A 19629-nucleotide genomic window follows, 5' to 3' on the forward strand; every position below is an offset into this window, starting at 1 on the left:
AAGGCACAAATGAAACAAAAATAAAAAAATGAGGAAGTTGGTTACTCACCTTGCAAGATTTGAGAAAATGCACAAATGAAGGAGCAAATCAAGTGTTTGAAGGAAATGGAATACTAGAAATTAGGTGTAGAAGGGGATGAAAGCAAGAGAAATCAGCAAAATCTTCAAAAGGAGGTCGAAATCTCCAGGGCGATATCGCTCGGTACTACTCGAAATGACGGTAAGGTCGAAAATGAGCTTGAGTTGGATACTTTAAAGGCTGTGGAAGTATCATTTCGGCCCGATATGGTATCGGGCTGAAATATCGACTCGTATCGGTCGATACGAAATCGATATGGATACATTTCGTGCCTACTACTACATTTCGTTTCAATTTGGATTTTTGCAGGCATTTCGATCGAAATTTCGACCATTTCGATCGAATTTTCTTCCATGGTTCAAATCCTAGTAGGGCTCCTATGTTTAATGGGGCTAGAGCTCTTGGATGGAGCTGTAACTTGGGGGGATTGTGAACTAAATAGGTAGAAAGAGTTCCTCCAAGTTCAAGTAAATTCCAAGTGGTCGATTGGCATAGAGATGACTTGGAAATTTTGGATTCTAAGGGAATCCGAAAATTAAAAGGGGGAAAATTTTCCAGAATAAAGAAAATAATGTGGATGGGGGAGAGGTCAAATCCTCAAGAATTAGAGGTGGAATGTTTGAGATTCTTCTCCTTTCTTGAGGAACTTGAAACACCTAAAAGGTCTGGGGTTTTAGACACCAACCTGATTGATCTTTGGAATTTTGAGCACTAGATTCCTCTTCTCACTACAGAGACTCTCACAGCCAACGCTGAAAACTGAAATTTACTTTAACCTAGTCCACTTTTTTCGTCCAAGATGGGGAATATAAATAAGGTGACATAAAGTCTTACAACTTGTGATTTAAAAGGAAAAAGGACTCTTATAGATAGAGAATAGTAAAAGGAAAAGGACTCTCTAGTTAATTCCCTAACAAACTCAAACTCATAAAAAACCTACTTGACTCAAATTAAAAAACAAATAACTAACCCATTTAACCTAATCATCTGACCACCTAATCACTTTAAAGTGGATCCAAAAATAAAATAAATTCATGTGCCTTTATGCTGCCACTGTTTTGGGCCCATTCGCAAAGCCTATTGATGTGACCTCGATTCTAGGGTTAGGGTTTTGTGATTGTTTCCCTAGAATTAGGGTTAGCCCAGAATCCTTTCCTCTTGTGAACAACGAATGAGCAAAGTAATTATCAAACCTGGGAATGGGATATTTTAGCAAACCTAGATGGGATGGTTAATATTGGGAATTAGGGTCTTGGATTAAGTTGGGATTAATTAGATGGGTTGCAGGGATTGAAATGGTAATGGGTTAAGGATTTATCTTGAAATCTTAGGAAAAAGTTAGGGATGGGGCAAATTTGATATGGGTTGGTTTTGGGATAGTCAGAGTTTTAACAAATTCCTATGGGCTGGTTTTGAGATACCCAAAATCACCCTAGGAAAGTGGTGGATAGCTTTGGAGGGGTTTGGGATGTTATGTGTTGATTCCTTGGGTGAGTGAAGGGTTCTTGGGAAGGTTTCTTGAATCTTGGTAAGTTCTTGGACACTCTCTTGATCTCCTTTTTTTCTTCTTTCTCTCGTTTCTTTCTTTGCTTTTCTGCTTTTGTAATTCCAGATCTGCCACAAGAAAAGAAGGGGGAAAATATGGGGCTGAATGGGAGAAAGAGGAGGATGGTGCCCAGGGTCAAGGGGCGGGAAGGGGTGATTCCTAGGGTTGCCGCAAGGGTGGGGGAGGGGTATAGGGGCTGTCACAGTGATGGGAGAGGGGTGTAGGGGCTGTTACAGTGATGGGAGAGGGGAGGGGGTGCTTGTGCAAGAAAGGGAAAGGGTGGGGGAGGTATCGGGTGAGAAAGGAGGAGCAGGAAGGGGGCTGGACTGCTGTACTTACTTGAAGATGCTGCTGGTTTGTTGAACTGAAGTTGGAGACTGGAAGAACTTGCTGGAACTTGAAGAAGATACTCTGAAAAGCCTACCATGACCCTCCCAAGAAGATGACGACTCAATTCCCTCGAATCAAGTTTTTCAAGTTTGCAAGGCGACCAAAGCGGTCAATTTTTTTTCTTCAATACAACTAGTTTTAAGCTGATAAATTTCTATTATAGGCTAAATAAACATTCAAGAATCACATTCATCTAAAAAAAAGCATTCAAGAATCATAATTATGAAAGTTTATTAAAAAAAAACACAAGCATAAGTTCCTCTCATCAAGCATCATGACATATGACCATAAACTATATCAAATTATAAGTATGAAAATAAAAGTAGTAATTTACATGTTTACTTACCAATGATAGTGTGATGCCAAATAAGTTCTTTATCCATTTAATGATTCATTGATTCCTGATTTTGAAATGACTAACTATTAAGTTCATATACGGCTTTGTAGAATAAAATTTGATTTAAAAAAGAAAAAAGGGAAAATATTATTATGTATAAAATGTCAAAAAGGTCTACCCCTAGCTCTTCTAGTCCACTTCTATTAAAATTATGTATAAAATGTCAAAATTTGATAATAATGTTTAAAATATTATTATCTGAATGTAGTCTTGAATGTCAAATTTAGGTTTTCCAAGATTTTATTTTTGGTAATATTTGGAGCAAATAAGTGATTTGGAGATGTCTTTATAGAATTGTTGATACCAATGGAGTATACCAATAATAGGTTGAGATTTTGGCAAGAATCAGAAATGTTAGCTGAGAAGATGTGAGCTCTGGTATTGCATGTGGTTTGGACTCGAGCCTTGTAGAAACTGAGAAAGCAACGATATTTCGGGACCTTGGGCTATGGTTACGTACAGTAATTTTGTTTTGTTGGCACAGATTGTTACAGATTTCAGGATGGCTGTGGATGTGTGGTTTATTCAGTATACTTTTTGAGTTGGCAATAATGTTTATGTTGGTCTATACTCGATGAATTTATGATTGATGAGTTGATTTTCTAATAGGTTTGTGATGCCAGCTAGACGATGGTTTTGAAGTATTTGTATCAGGTGTCGTATTGGAAGGGTTAATTGGAAAGGAATGTTGTTGCCATAGTTGTTGTGGTGTCACCTAGGTGACTAGCTGGTGTCTTGTAATATATTATATACAAGGAGAACAAAGTATGAGTACTTTCAATTGATTATGTATGAAGGATAGATTTCTTGCATGTATTTCAATACCAAAAAAGAAAATTTCAGTTTCTGGGAAATTTAGGTTTTAAATGCAAATATTATCATTAAATGCAATCATTCAAGTTGTTTTTCACTAATTTACTGGTTCCATTGCAAGTGATGGCATTAAAAACCATGTTTGAGCAAAGAGTCAGTTTCAATAGATATTCATGCCAAAATGCATTGGCCGCCTAATTGCCATGGCACTTAAGCAGGCCCCAACCACCTTGATTGCCTTGCTGCCTTGATAATGACCTGGGTCAGAACTGAAATGTTTTGGACTGCAGTCAAAATTTTGATCAAAATCTGGTACATTTCAGTGGTTAGATGACTGTATTTTGGCCCAAAGCTTCTGATAACCCTAATTAAGCATTTCTAAACATGTTTGAAGATTTAATTGTCAGAGAATGTTCCCAAAATGGGCTTCAGATCTCCAAATCTCTCAAAGTCATCACAACAGCTCTTTTGTTGAAATTGGAGGAAATTTGGCCAAGTATGCTTCAAATCCACCAGTGTCAAAGTGGATGTCCCATTGTTGACTATTGAGTTTTGATTCAGTAGCTAAATGAGTACACCAAAAAACTGAGTTTTAGAGTAGTACTATAGCTTTCAGTTGTGAGGGAACAAAATGTTGGAGTCTATACCAAAATGAGTCAAAATGACTGAAATTTTGGCTGGAAAGCCAACTTTTGGTCAAAATCTGGTATTCTTTTGAAGTTGACCGTTGTTTCATTTAGAGGCTTCTGGAACCCGAAGTTTTGGTGAATTCAATTGAAAATTTGAATCATATTAGTACCAGTGTGATAGCTCTATTTACAGCTTGCTTTTTGTCCGTATGCCTCCTATTACTGCTAGAACTCCTTCAAATTTGACAGTTCAGTTTCTGTTTACACTTTCTAAATTCTCTCTCCTATTACTGAATCAGGTTTCTAGAATCCATAATTCTAGGTTCTAGCTTGCACACGCACACTTTCCTTTTCCATTCTCAGATTTCTGTGAAATTCTGCTGGTCATAGAGTCCAAGTAGACCACTCAGTTTTGGTCAGTCCTTAGTTACAAACTCCATTAGTTATTTCCTTCTTCTGTGTTTTTGTAAGTCACTTTTCCAGTTTCTAGCTTGGATTAGGTTTGCATTGTTGCTGTCTATTTCTCTATGGATATATGGATTCTTTTGAGAGTGTATCCTTTGAACTTATGCATGAAATTTTACAGGCCATTATCTGTTCAGAGTCATGACCTTATCGATGAATAAAACAGTTTTTTTTTTCTCTCTTGAGTTTTGTTCTATTCTGTGGATTTATAGACTCTTTTTGAGCTAAATTCCTGTAATTCTTTTGGTGGGCTTCATGACTCAGTATCATTTAATCTGCCAAGTGATTGCATTATAAGCAAGATACACTTGAGTCATCGATGTAATTAAAAATTTTGTCTTCTACATTTTGCAGGAAGAGGAACTACTCAGAACATTCAATAAACAAATTGAAGATGACAGGAAAATCATAATATCACGGAGTAACTTAATTGAATTGCACAAAGTAAGAGGAAATGCTCCCTTTTGTTATTTTAATTGATCAACTAATTGTTACTTGTAACTACATGATGCCAAGGCATGCTTAAATGTTTTCATTTTCAACTTATCAAATAACTAATTGTTACTTACACGCCATGGTGTGCTCTTCTTGTGAGTTCAGTTATTTACTAGAGCATACAAAACTAATTCTTTAACTATGAATCTCAGGTGCTAGAGGAGCATGAGCTATCCTGCATGGAGCTTTTACATGTAAACACAGATGGTGTGATCCTAACAAAGCAAAGTAAGAATCTCTGGTCAATCATAAATTTACATGTTTAGGTTGGTTTTTGGAGTCTCTGTCCTTTGTTAAAATAAAATAAAATTCAATATGCTTATATCGATTCAAGTTTTGCATTTTAAAGTTGAAATAGCTAACGAGTAAAAAATGTCATACTGGTAGGAGTCGACCCCCCAACACCCCCACCTCACCAACCAAAAAAAACAAAAAAAAAGGAAAAAGAAAAATTAGATGACAAGGGGAAAAGGGAAATTTCAATCAAGCTGCCAATCTTTTTTCAAACTTTGCAATTGGTACATGTGGAGACAAAATAAACATTTGTTTTTTGAAGAGGATGATTAACTCTGTAAAAAACTTACATTCTAAATGATTAATTAATCTGCAAATTCCTTTTCATCTAAGGACATACCTGGCATGCTGCTGTTTTGCATAAAGCATGTAGCCTTACAGTTGCTTTGAGAGGGAGGCTGTTTCCAGACTTGAATTGATGATGAGTTGGTCACGATGATGCAAGCTTGTCATCTTACCAAGCCTTGCCTTGTTATAATCTTATTTATCCATTTTTACATCAAACTACTTCTTGTTTAGAGAGGGGGGAAAAATCACAAGCGTTTATACCGCTCACTTGAGCATTATACTGCACTACTGTTTTATCAACTACCGTATATTATTTGTTTTTGGTTGGCCCGGGGGGTTGTGAGTGATGGTTGGTGTAATTGCAGAAGCTGAGAAAGTTGTTGGACGGGCTCGAAATCATTACCTGTCAACATGCACTCTTCCTTTAATAAAGGGGGATAAGTTAAATGTACCTCGTGGAAGGTAAGAATTCTCTACTGTTATTTTTTCTCTCTTTATTATCTTGTGTGATCTGGAAGTTGATCTCTTGTTGCTTCATGTGAAGTCTTGAAAATGCAATTTCGAGGTTAAGGGAGCAGGAAATGATATCTGCAAAACCTTCACAAAACTTGAAGGTAGCTATTTCTATATGGTCGACTCTGCTAAAGCTTCATGTAGGCCTAGTTATCTTCGCTATGGCATTTCTAACATTCCCAGTTTTTTGCAGAACCTTGCTAAGGGTGAGTATGAAACTAATTTCATATCAGCTGTGGTTCCTCCTGATGAAATTGGTGTCATGTTTGATGATATTGGTGCCCTTGAAGATGTTAAAAGGACATTAAATGAACTTGTGATTCTTCCAATGAGGAGACCAGAGCTTTTTTTGCATGGAAACCTATTGCGGGTACCTTTGTTTTCTTTTCTGTAATGGCTGTAATTTCCTGGTAGGACTTTTTGGTTTGCTGTTCTAGGTTACAATTTGATAGCAAATTTATACTTTTTGGAAAATGATGACAGCCTTGCAAAGGGATACTGCTATTTGGCCCTCCAGGAACTGGGAAAACGCTTCTTGCCAAAGCTCTTGCGACAGAAGCAGGAGCAAATTTTATTAGCATAACTGGTTCAACACTTACATCAAAGGTACTCTTTGCACCTATCAATTTTAAAGGGATTCCATTTGTTGCCCAGTTTCTTGTATTTTTTGCAGGCCCTGTAAAATGTATGATCCTTGCACTTAATTCTGAAGTGTGCAGGACTCTCTGTGGCTTAAACATTCCTTCTTCATGTTTCGTGACTTATTTAGTTTCATTTTGTTTGATGCAATCCATGGAATTGAAACTGAATGATGGAACTGTAACAGTTGTGGTTTCAAATTTCAGTCCTGAGTAATTGCCATGGTCCAGTCTTATATCTGTTTTGGAAGTTAAAACATAGTAATAATGCAACTATGCATACATCAACCTCTTTTTGGTAAGTTTGGTAAATATTAATTGATTTTTGCAAAAAGTATTGTCTGTAATTTTTCTGGCTACCTCTTCCTAACAGATTCTAGTGCTTAAATAATCAAGCTGAATGCATCATTTTTCTTCTTGCACTTGGCTCACTTTGTTGGTCTTCAGATTATAATTGGATTTTGGGTCTTATTTAACCAAACACATTGCATATATATTGCTTAGGTTGTTGAGGCTTTTTATTGGTCAGATCTTATTGTAATATTGTTGAAATGGGATGCAACGACTCAGCAGTGGATGGGATGGTAATAGAATCTTTGAACCTTATGACGAGTTTTGAACTTCGATGAGTTGCAATCAACTCGCGTTTATCTTTCTACTCTACTAGTATGACACTACTGCAATTGTAGTTTAACCCATCTCCCTCCTCACCAACCCCTCTCCCCCCCCCCCCCCAAAAAAAAAAAAAAAAACCCTAAAAGAGAAAATGCACAAACAACTGAAACAAAGGAATCTTCTTATCCACTACTTTCTTGAGTTTAAATGGTGCAGGAAAACATGGGGAAGCCCTGATAGTCGAAGAACACTTGTTTTTTCCCCCTTTCTTTTTGGGGGTGGGGTGGGGGTGGAGTGGTGGGTGTGAATAGAGTAAAAACTCATTAGTTATAAAGTATGGTATTCCAACCAGATTCCCTCACAGTGGCATCCAAGCCAATGCGGACCTAAGAACCTGGCACATTTTTATACTAATAGCTGAAAGCCCCCGGCCTAGAATTCTGACTTCCTTTGTGAATTCAAGATCACAGATTGAACTGTGCAAGCAAGAAGATTGGTTGCATAGGAATAAAATTTGAAGCTCTTGGAATCAAGTGGAGAATAAAAGTTTTGTCTACTCTAACGCCCACCCTTAAGAATTATTGCCTTCGTGTTGCATCACCTAGCATCCACGTTCCTTGGTCACCTTGATCAGCCTTTTGGATTTGGGTCCTCTCCCACAACTTGGTCTTCGTGCCACCTTGATAGCCTCTGTTTCTATGTATGTGTATGTGTAGTATCTAGATGTGTGGGAATTATCTAGGCAAGAAGATTTTAAAGAAAGAACAAAGATTGCCACACCAAGTTGCATTGAGCCTTTGATCCACCCTTTTCTATCTAACATGGATCAAGATGTTGGTTTTGGACCTGGTATCAATCAGGCCTGAGATCAAGACATGCAGTGTCTCAGGACCAAGACAACTTGGAGACTTTGGCCAGTTTTTTACTGGGATTAGTTGCATGCTTTCAACCTCATCCTTGGCTAGCTGGTTGGTCACAGTATTAGCAGATTTTAGCGTCTAAACAATGTATGGCTTAAGAGCGTTGAAATTTCATTGAAATGATATCTAGATAGTCTTTCAAATGACATCATATGGCAGGAGAGCCAGTTTAGACCCTGAAAAACCAAAAGAGCAATGAAATAGTTAGATCCAAATTCAATAATTAAGCAAAGAAATGTGCCAAAAGTGAAATTTTGGCTTTTAGATTCAGGTAATAATTCCTAATCAAGCATCTTTATATATATTTGAACTGCTTACGTTGGAAGAGAAATGTACCAGAAATGTACTTTGGCTTTGGACCATAGGTTGGTGCTGTAGGTTGAATGTTTTAGCATCCTATCTTTTGTATTGCCCATTGTGCACATAATTGGTGCTAGAGAACACAACAATTAATAATTGCAATTGAAATATCTTTAGAATGAAAAAAGAATCATGAATTGCTCACCAGGCCAAAAATTTCATCATAGAAAATAATAGGGATTAGTCTATTTAAACTTGGTTACATATTTTGAAGCTTTAGATTGGGGAAAAGAAACACTGAAAGTGGTGGTTCAACTTTGTATTTTATGACACATGGTAGCCATGTCACCCTCCATTTGAAGAATCTCTCAAAGTGCGTCACAACATGCCCTGATGGGTGGAAAGTAAAAAAATCTGAGGAAATTTGGCCAAGATATGCTTCAAATCCACCCAAGCGTTGAATTGGATGCTCTATTGCTGACTGAGACTGGGTTTTTGTAGAAGTTGACTAAATTTTGAGGTTTTTTAGTAGTTTTAGAGTTCTCAGGATATTTAGCTGAAAATCTTACTTGAGTGAATTGAAACTTCTTCAAAATCTGGCTTCTCTATACAGTCTACTCGATTTTCATTTCAAGGATTCATTTAACTGTACAAATTTGCAAAGTTTCAATCTTTTCAAACTTTTTTTTTTTTTCGTACTTCGGTTCAAACTAAACTTGGAGATGAAATAACAACCTGATTCCAACTCAAGATAACATTAAGGTTGACTATCTCAAATATTACCCTTGATGGGATTATTAGGCCTACATTTTCCTAAGTATTCTGACTATCTTAAATATATGAAATTATAAGTAAGACCAAATAACCAAGGTAACTTAGCCTCCGTTCATGTCATTGAGAGTGGTGGAAAGCTTTACCAAAATATCTTGTCAAGTATTTGAGCCTCAGTTGATTGACGTGTCTCAATTTTTTAATGCAGATAACTTATTTTGCTAAATCTGTATTCTTCTCACACCTTGACAAAACTGTTAACCATAGAGTATACTTTTAGTTTAGTTTATCATGGAGAAACTTTGAGGGACATGCATGTTGGTGAAACTATGTAGTTCACTAGTTAAGATTTTGCGGAAATTAGGAGTGAGAAGCAGAGTAAGAGTAGTGTTGGTTGTATTTCCATTCATTGCAAGTATATTAACTGTCTCCGTGCTTTGTTCTGAATCAGTGGTTTGGAGATGCTGAAAAACTCACGAAGGCCCTTTTCTCTTTTGCCAGCAGGCTGGCACCTGTTATCGTATTTGTTGATGAGGTGAGAATTCCTTGGACATAGTTGAATACAAATACTAGTCACATGCATGTACAAATTCAAACATATTGTTTGTTTTTTAAACTTTGTGAAGGAAGTAACTGACTTTTTTACACACACACACCCCCCCCCCGCCCGGCCGCTGGTCTGGCCTTATTCTTAAGGAAGTGATGGAAACCCAATTTTAGGGTTAGGGCTTCTTGAATTGATTCCCTAAAATAAAGGGTTTGCCCTATATCTTCCAGCAAATAAGTCTGAAATATAATGAGATGTTTGTGGATCTCTAAAGAATTTTGGGAAGGTGATAGGTCCCTAGTAACACAAGTCTACACTCGACAGGGAAAGTAAATCCCTAAATTCTATGGAAGGAAACGATTGGCAGATTTGAAGAGTCCTATTGTATTCAGGTTACTTTTTAGGATTAGATTGAAGAGTCATATTACATTCAGGTTACTTTTGAAGAGTCCTATTCGAATTCAGGTTACTTTTGAAGAGTCCTATTCGAATTGGGATGATTCTGTTAATTAATATTGTAGGAACGTAATTGCTATAAATAGGGGGAAGGAAGAGTAGAAGAGACATGTTTTGAGCATTGAGAAAGTTTATGTGAGAGCTATTGCTCTTGGGTAGCCGTAGGAATCACCTATTGCTGGTAGAATGTATTGTTTCTTATTCAACTTTTATTTAAAGTCCCTTTTTTCTTCTTGAGTTATTCCACCTTGTTAAGTAGCCTCATTCAGGTACCTAACAGAAGGCCTTGGAGACAAGTTAGGATTGATATGGGTTGTTGACAACCTCCCAAGGGATGGTTTGAGATACTCAAAATTAATTTGGGATGTAACAAAATAATATGGGATGGAATGGGATTAAGTTTGAAGCTTGACAAAGAATTATGGGATGTATCAAATCTGCTTGGTAAATCTACGGTTGGGTGTGGGGAGGTTTTGGGGAGATTTTAAGGTTTTAACAAACCCAAATTGGATGATGATGTAATGGATATGGGTTGGATCTTTGGAAGTATCTTTTCTATTTCTTCCTTGCCCTTTCTCTTCTTTTCTTTGCTTTACGTTTTCTTGTTCTTTCTTTTTTCTGTTTGTGTTTGCTGTTTCTGGTTTGCGGCAAGGAATAAGAGACAGAGAGAGACAGAGAGGCCAAGAGGGTTAGGAGGAAGGGCAAGTGTTGGAGGAAGGTGAGAGATGGGGGAAGGGGTAGAGGGAGTCCTGGGGTTAGGGTCAGGCTTGTTGTGGGGACCTAGGGAGGCTGTTGCGAAGGTGTGGCAGCTAAGGGAAGCCAGGGATGTTTGCACAGAACAGGGGAGGGGGAAGGGCTTGCTGGGGTTAGGGGAGGTGAGGGAGGGGCAGGGGCTGGCTGCGATTGAAGGAGAAGACATGAGGGATGCCTGTAATGGTAGGGGAGAGAGGGGAGGGGGCTGGTGTTGCTTTACTTGCTTCTTGAACACTGGCTGGAATTTCTGAAGAAGAGTGCTAGACAGAGTAGATTGCTGATCTTTAAAGAAGATGCTTTCTTAAATCCATTGTGGCCCCCTCAAACAGGAACCACAGTCCTCAACTTCAATATTCTTAATCAAATAATCAGCTTTAACAATTACAAAGAAAGAATAGGCTATTTATAGCCTACTAAAAGACTAATCCTGGTTGGGTTCCTTTATAGATTAGGATCCCATTACATAAGTTCAACTGTCCAAATAAATAATAAAAGATCTAATAGAATCTCCTTGAAAATAGATTCCCCCTAAGACTTAAATACTAAAGGAAATCTTGTGAATAAAGACCGATAAGAGTCTTATCTTAAAGAAGATTCCCAAGGACTTAAAAATAAAATTCTGAAAATTAGAATCAGCAGATAATCAGGGCTGGAAGGACCAAAATAACCCTCCAAGACTGTTCACCTAGCCATAGGTGCACCACTTTGGAGTGGCCTCAGGACCCACTCCAGGGTTTTAGCCAGGGGCAGAATTTTGGTTCGCATCAGGAAGCTAGACAAACCCCAAACTTGGTCCAAAGATTGATCCAAGATCTGAAGTAATAAAAATGCCACAAAGTTTTCTGGCATGTAGTGGCATTCAGAATTCTAGCCTCATTTGGAGCTGAAATCTGACCAATGAGATGGGTAGATTCCTCTGTCATTTACATCCATCCATGTCATGTGACAATTATGGTGAAAAACAAAGAGGAGACCGATTCTGGTGGAAGTTGTAATGTACATTTCTTAAATATGCCAGGTTTTATGGTATCATTTCTTCTCATTCGCTTGATTGTTTGCTCAAAGCCTATATTATGATCTTAAACCTGTTAAGTTCTGATACTAAAACTCTGCCTCTGGATCCATTTAGATTGACAGTTTGCTTGGTGCCCGTGGTGGTGCTTTTGAGCATGAGGCGACAAGACGAATGCGAAATGAATTTATGGCTGCTTGGGATGGGCTAAGGTCAAAAGAGAGCCAAAGAATTCTTATCCTTGGTGCCACAAATCGGCCTTTTGATCTAGATGATGCCGTCATCCGCCGATTGCCAAGGAGGTAATAGGCTTCAAGGAATTGGCCTCATTCTATTCAGTTATTGTTGCACTACAAACCATTGCTGCTATTTGTAAAAAGGAACCTTTCAATTACCTAGTTTACTCAATTAAATTTTTATATTCCAAAAATCTTCTTTCTTTTCTTGTCTCTCTTTTTATTTGTATTTTTCTTATTATTTTTTTTTTCTTTTTGAGGGGGTGGGGTGGGGGAAAGGGGGGGGGGTTGTGGGCTGTGGTGGGTGGGGTAAGAGAATGCTGTAGATTGAAATCCAATCAAAAAGTGAAACCATATCCATTATTAGAACTCTACAGAGTACCAAATAGTCAGCACTCTCAATGATTAGCTCCCTCCTATCACCTGGATATATTGGGCAAGAAATAAAAGGAGTATGTCTAATTGGGCACGGCCATGTTCAATGAAGACATATAAATGTACTTGTAGAAGTGATATAATCCAAATTGAAGGAACTAGAAGAGCTAGAAGCAGACCTAAGATAACCTTAAGAGAATTGGTGAGAAAGGATATGCATAGCTTAGGCCTTTTATCTAGCATGGCTCAAACATAGCTGATTGGAGGGCAAAATCCATGTAGCCGACCCCATTTAGTTGGGACAAGGTTTATTGTTGTTGTTTTTGTATTTCCTGTAGATCCCTCTGGTAAGATTTTTATATACAATCTTTCACATGACCAGAATGGGGAGCACATCGTGGTCTCTCTCTCTCTCTCTCTCTCTCAATTTACAGGATTATTCTAGTGCAATTTTGGGGTAGTAATAGAATATTTTATGTGGATGGAATTCCTACTATCTTGACCTACAAGCAGCATATTGCAGTCAAGAAATGCAATGTGTGCAACTTCATTGATTTTCAAGCATTTGTGCTGTGCCCATTTCAAACTGGTTTAGTAAGGTTATGTTTCACTCAAAAACTGTACGAATATTGCCTCATAGTTGTGTTTGTCTCTGCTTATAGGATATATGTGGACCTACCAGATGCTGAGAACCGGATGAAAATTCTAAAAATTGTTCTTTCGAAAGAAAACCTTGAAGCTGACTTTAGATTTGATGAGCTTGCCAACGCAACAGAAGGGTATTCAGGGAGTGATTTGAAGGTAATATTTTGATATTATTCCCCCTGTCAAGTTTTTGCTTTGGTTCTTATTACCTTCTTTTTGTGTAGAACCTTTGCATTGCTGCAGCCTACAGGCCTGTCCAAGATTTTCTTAAAGAAGATAAAAAGGTGTGAAATTTTGGACTTATTACATGGATATTGGATGCCCTTCCCCCAGAGTCTAACTTGTCATATATATTTTGTTTCTTTTCTTTAGGATGTAAACAATCCAGTTCCAGTTCTGAGGCAGCTTAATTTGGATGATTTCATTCAGGCAAAATCTAAGGTAAATTTCCTCTCTTTATGTTCTCAGTTTTATAATATACCCTGTCAAATGTATGCAATATTTGCAAGTGATTGAAGTGGATTTGATGCCCAATTAGTTATCCATGTTTATTCCCTCTTAAACAAACCATTTAGGTGTTTCCTCTAGGTGTTTGAAAATTCAATCCTTCCTTATTAGTAATGATTGCTGAGACTGGATGACCTATTTCACTGTGCTTTGTTAAAAATCGGATCATGCAAAAAAAAAAAAAAAAAAGGGAGAGACAATGATGAACTCAAATTTCTGAATGACAGGGTGCTCTATAAAATTTCATTCAATGAAGTATTCTTTTCTTTTTCTTCTTCTCCTTTTCCAGCTCTTCTGAACGTTTTGCACTTTCTATTCCTTATTCCTTTATGGCCATTCCTTGCCATCTTGGAGCCTTGCATCCTTATGTGCTTTCACCCTTTTCTACTTTGTCCATGTTCTTCCCTGCACCCAATTTTGGTTGGCTTCACTACTGAAAGTTGAAATAAGAAATTTTGAAAATTTTACACGGTGCTATGTGGTAAATTGGAGTTCTGCAACACTTGCGGTTGTGAGGAATTCCTTCCAATAATTTGGGATGATTCTGTATGTAGTAAACTTTTTTGCCTTGGATTTTTCTTTGGTTAATTGTGAACCTTGTGGTACAAGATAACCATTCAGCAGGCAGGACTCAATGGACCTTATCACTAACTGATATTGATGCTTTGACTGGTTTTATTAGGTAGGAGCATCGGTTGCTTATGATGCCACAAGCATGAACGAGCTTAGGAAATGGAATGAGCAGTATGGAGAAGGTGGTAGCAGGAGAAAATCTCCATTTGGATTTGGCAATTAACATGATGGTTTGCCCCTTTTTCTTCCCTGTATATAAAGAATTATTTTTTAATTTATTCTTGGAGAACCTCATGCATCTAAACCGAAATTCCTTTTTTCTCCGGTATCATAAGAGAGGCTCCTGCATATGTTACAGAGTGAAAGGCCTTCATTTCCAGATATTAGACCACCAAAATGTGAATATTGTAGTAATTATGTTTATTCCCTCCCTTATTCCCTCCCTTCCCAACCCAAAATTGAGACATTATATTTGAGTTAATCAACATCCGGGAACTTTGGCTGGGCTTGTAGCCTTGGCAATGCCAATGCAGTTTTGAAGTTCATAAACTACTTTCATATGTGAAATGATTCATAATTGGGTTTTAACTAAGAGCTCAGAGAATTGTTTCTTATGTTTGCTGTAAGCATTTCAGATGGGTAAATCAGATACCATGGTTATAGTATTGATTCTCAACCAACCATTAGTGGAAAGAGAAAAAACCCAAGAACCCATCCAGTGAAAAGAGAAAAAAACATTGCTGAATTGTGGATGCTAAGCTAAGCATTCAATGGAGTCCGTTCCACATCCACATCTCCTACTCATGAAACATGACATTGTTCATTGCCTAATTAATAATTGACAACAGCCTGGAACCTAACAGGTGTATTTAAATCAATTCTAAGAAGGGATTAAATGGGCTTGTCGCCAGACTCCCTGTTGTGTCAATTTATTAAGGAAGGGCCAATGAAAGCACACGTCTAGTTTAGGTGGAAGTTTTTATTTTATTTTATTGGAATGTGATGGATGTGATGGAAATAGAACATGTAAGTATCACTTGTAAAAATATAGTTTGGTTGCAAGTGAAATTAGAGAGAAGGGGGTGGGAGTTTACTACAAGAAGAAAAGTGAACTATTTTCGCCTCTATCCTATCCAGTCATATCAAATAAATAAGTAAACCTCCACCAGGTAAATAAAGTGACCAACCGTGTTGAAGAAGAAAAGTATAACAAACCTTAACAAGCAAGAGAAGGAAAAGCACGGAGAATGTTCTTTGGATTTTAATAGTAATATTCAATTCCGTGGTTGATAATATATTATATTTGCATATGAGCTACCACTCTTTGTTGTTATTTGCAAATATTAAATTGTCTTTAGGGAGAGGGATGGGTTACACCGTTATATGTACAAACTAGCGGATGATATATTCATATACTAAGAGTAGGGGTCATCTCATTTACCTCCCCCCCCCCCCCCAAAAAAAAAAAATTTAAAAAATAAAAAATAAAAAAAGAAAAGAAAAGAAGAAGAAGAAGGTAGGGGTCATCTCCATAATTATCTTTTTTAAGTATTAATAATCTGTAGGGTCACCTATAAGAAAATGTATTAATGTGTAAGGAGCCATTTCCAAGGAGGTAACGAGAGAAGTAGATATTGTGGGTAGTTGATTTTATACATTAATGGTGTTCTTAATCCCTTTTCTATATATATATATATATATATATATATTATTGAGGAAAAAGACAGTCATAAATTCTAACGATCAATTGACCAAAATCTTTTATTCTTGGGTGACCTAGTTACTTAGCCCCTAGAATTGATGCCATCAGAGTTATTCAATTTATTATTCACACTCTATGTAGTTTGGAAATCATAGTTACAACAACAATACCAGCTTTGTAGGAAGTCATAGTTAATGATGATATAAATAAGTTAAATTTACCATAAAAAAAATAAGAAAGTTTCTTTCATAAAGACAAGAATACGTGGAATTGAAAGCCCTATGGTCAACTTGTCTTCGTTTTCCTCTTTCGGCTACAACCACTCTTCTTTTTCTATTATTCTATCTTTACATGGTTTGTCTTCTCCAACTGCATCTCTTAGAATGTGAGGCTAATATTGATAATAGATAAAATAAAAGCTAATAAGATTAACGATGTTAGTAATATGAGGGGTTTAATTGATGAATTCAATAACATCAAGAGATAACATTAACTTGAGGGGGTAACTCATTCTATGCCAAAAAAATTATAATATTTTTTAATATATTTTTATAGAATCTCTTCTCTGTGTAACTTGAGGGGTAACTCAGGATTTTTTATTTTATCCCCTCAAGTTAACGTTATCTCTTGAGTTACTGAATTCATTAATGTTTGAGTTACCCAACATCTCATTAATTTGAGGGGTAACTCAGGGTATGCCAAAAAAAATCTTTTATTTATTAATATATTTGTATAGAATCTCTTCTTGTGTAATTCTTAAAAATTTATAGGAAATTATCATATCCAATCTCATGAGAGATTATTATTCTTACTCTACACAGACTGAACATTTTTACTTAAAGATAAATTATAATATGAAATTTTCTGAGTAAAATTGGAACAACAATAGACTGGGTTGGACTTTTTTAAACCCTCAAAACCAAAAATCTTGAGTCTAAACCTTGTTCGGGCTAAGAGCGGAACAATGCTAAACTTGCATCCCTATTCCAAAGAATTTTTTTCCTGCTAGAATTTTCCGAGAATGTTATTGAAGTGTAGATGGAAAAAAGCAAGCATTTCAGTCTTAAATGCATGTGTATTATATATATATGTATATATATATATATATATATATATATATATATATATATATATATATATATATATATATATATATATATATATATATATGTATATATACTGTATGTATATGTATACAGTCGTCGTATAACAAGAAGAGGAGGAGAAGAGAGGTAAGCGAAGGAGGTGGTGGTGAGGTGGACACAGGAGTGATCGAGCTGTCATAGGCTGTCGTTTCACGGCTTCTTTTCTTTAGGAATACTAGTGGGTTCTGTTTCCCATTCTCTCTCTCTCTCTTTTTGAGTCTTTTCCTGCTCAAGCTTCTCTGCCCTGCATTGCACGGTTCTTTCTTTTCTAGCTAGCGTCCTTTGGAGATCTGAAACCTTCCTTCCATGGAGGACCGCAAGGAGGTAATCCTTATGCTTTCTCTGTCTTTCTACTTTTGATTTCTTTAGCTACTGAATCAGCTTTAGTCTGAAAAATCCTTTCTTTTGGTGTTCTTGATCACCCGATTTTTTTTTTAACCCCTCGAGCGAAAAGATCTCTTGGGAGAGTATCTAGTTCTGCGGTTTGAGAGCTCGTAGTGAATTCTTGGCAATTATAGTTGGGATTTTGCTGTTAGCCTGTTACGCGGCTGAGAATTGCTTCTGGATTTAGTTTCTATTTTTAGGGGTTTAGATTAGATTGATTTGGGTAAATAAATAGAAATCGTATTTCAGTTTCCGAAATCTAAAATTTTCAACTAATTCGAATGGATTACTTTTCTTCGCAGAACGATGTGGGGTGGCTATCGGTTCCTCAGTTTGGAGACTGGGAAGAACATAAGGGAAAGCTACCGGATTACTCGATGGATTTCTCAAAAATAAGAGAGATGAGGAAGCAGCACAAGAGGGATATCTCAAGGGCTAGTGTTGGAAACGAAGAAGAACTCGTCTCTTCTCAAAATAAAGATCCTCCTCATCGTCAAACCACTGAGCATGTCCAGCTCAATCCCCATAGTCACTCGCCAACTGTAAGTATCATTGCTAATCATGAACTACAGCCCTTTTTCCTTATAGTTATTATTCTGAAACTTTTTTCGCTATACTTTTTCCATCGTTCTTTTAGACTTTTTATTCAATATAGCCACGTAAGCAGGAGAGAAGATGCCAATGAAACTGTTTGGTTTTGCAAAAGCCAGCTTCAAGACAGCTTCAAGCATTTCCATTTCCATTTCTGGGTTGTAAAATTATGAACTTGAGACTAGTTAGAATGATCTCATAGTTCTAGCAGTGTTAAGTACAGAAATAAGACCCAAAAACAGAGGTTTTTTTTTCTTTCTTGAATTTCAAAAAGAATGATAATATGTAGTAGCTATGTGGTTGGTGAGAGTGAAGCATGTTTAAGCCAACTGTTTACTGGGCTTAAATCTGTTGTTTCATTACCTCCATTGATGCCAGGATGGGAGGGAGAGGTGGCATGATGGATGAAGTAAGCAGAACCAGCAAGGGCTTCAGCCTTCTGATTCCATTCAAGTTCAGCTTGAACTCTAGAAATGCAGAATGAATTGGTTATCTGATTCAAATAGCTCGAACCATGGATATATGGGGTTGGTGGAGATTGGGATCTTGATCGGTCCTGGGTATGGTCTGGATTAGGCAGAATATGTCCTAACCCTGGAGATTAACCTCGGCTCCAAGCAGATAAGCCTCTGGGCGATTCACTGAGGTAGAAGTGATGTGATGGGGGGAAGCATGACTGCACAAATTAGTGGTTAGTAAGACTGAAGGTTTTAGATGAATGAATCAGTTGGTCATAGGAAGAACTTGATGTTTTGAGCCATAGTTGGCTTACTGATCAAGCTTATTCCTGATGTTATTCTTGTTTGTTTGTCATCGTTGGTTATTTTGGTCTTCTTCAGTTGTTTGCATTGTTCAATACTGTTTTTCGTGTTAAAGCATGTTTAATGAGTCAAATTACTTATGGTTTTATGGCTTTGGGTTGTTTTTCTGAAACTGTATGAAATCTTTCTGTTGCAGACGAGAAGGGGCCTTCTAAGTTTCTTCAACTGTTGTATAAAAGCGTAGCATGAACCAGTGGATCGATACGTCAATGTTTCCTTTCTTCTTCGTTCATTTATTTTCTTTCACCGTTGTCTTGCTGTTTTTTAGGTTCAGCAAAATTATGTGTTCTCTGAATTAGACAGATATATTGCAGCTTTCTAATGAAATTACTTTCCAAGTCCCAACATCTCATTTTCCCCCTCAGCTCAAGAACAAGATTCCCCAATCAAAGGAAAAAAAAAAAAAAAAAAAAAAAAAAAACCCTCAAGACAGAAGAACCTCTCACAGTTTCCAAAGATAGAGTTGCTGAAGCTGAATATTTCTAAGTTTTGATCATCGATGTCCATGGAAAGAAAAATTTTCGACCTAGATGGTTAGATTTATCATTAGTGTTCAAAGGGAAGAACAGAGTCTAACAAAATGTTGATTTCGTATTTTTTCAAAAATTTTCTTAAAACAGAGATTTATTTTTTAATTAGATACATGTTATGAGTCTAGGTTGGGTTGAAATATTTTTTCTTTCATGTGAATAGAGAATCTGAACTCATAATTGTCGAAGTTGTTTAGTG

The 19629-nt window shown here is 36.9% G+C and overlaps 2 protein-coding genes across 2 annotated transcripts in view; both read left to right on the forward strand.

Moving 5' to 3' along the window:
* The window catches only part of LOC149026584 (uncharacterized), a 39506-nt gene extending 23905 nt beyond the window's left edge, over positions 1-15601 (forward strand). The window contains exons 12-23 of the mRNA XM_089154469.1: positions 4674-4763; positions 4967-5042; positions 5762-5858; positions 5941-6010; positions 6103-6279; positions 6393-6515; positions 9605-9688; positions 12039-12223; positions 13195-13333; positions 13402-13461; positions 13550-13618; positions 14367-15601. Of these exons, the coding sequence (XP_089010595.1) occupies positions 4674-4763; positions 4967-5042; positions 5762-5858; positions 5941-6010; positions 6103-6279; positions 6393-6515; positions 9605-9688; positions 12039-12223; positions 13195-13333; positions 13402-13461; positions 13550-13618; positions 14367-14480 (1284 nt within the window). The 3' untranslated portion in view covers positions 14481-15601. The remainder of the gene's footprint in view (positions 1-4673; positions 4764-4966; positions 5043-5761; positions 5859-5940; positions 6011-6102; positions 6280-6392; positions 6516-9604; positions 9689-12038; positions 12224-13194; positions 13334-13401; positions 13462-13549; positions 13619-14366) is intronic.
* A 1690-nt stretch (positions 15602-17291) lies between these two features.
* LOC149026585 (uncharacterized) lies at positions 17292-19272 on the forward strand. The gene is made up of 3 exons (XM_089145337.1): positions 17292-17428; positions 17791-18030; positions 19037-19272. Exons 1-3 carry the CDS (start codon positions 17411-17413, stop codon positions 19082-19084), a joined length of 306 nt encoding a protein of 101 aa, XP_089001463.1. The 5' UTR covers positions 17292-17410; the 3' UTR covers positions 19085-19272.
* The last annotated feature ends 357 nt before the right edge of the window (positions 19273-19629 follow it).

Source organism: Hakea prostrata, chromosome 1, assembly GCF_041222555.1.
Source record: "Hakea prostrata isolate BN-2017 chromosome 1, UWA_Hpros_2, whole genome shotgun sequence".
NCBI lineage: Eukaryota > Viridiplantae > Streptophyta > Magnoliopsida > Proteales > Proteaceae > Hakea > Hakea prostrata.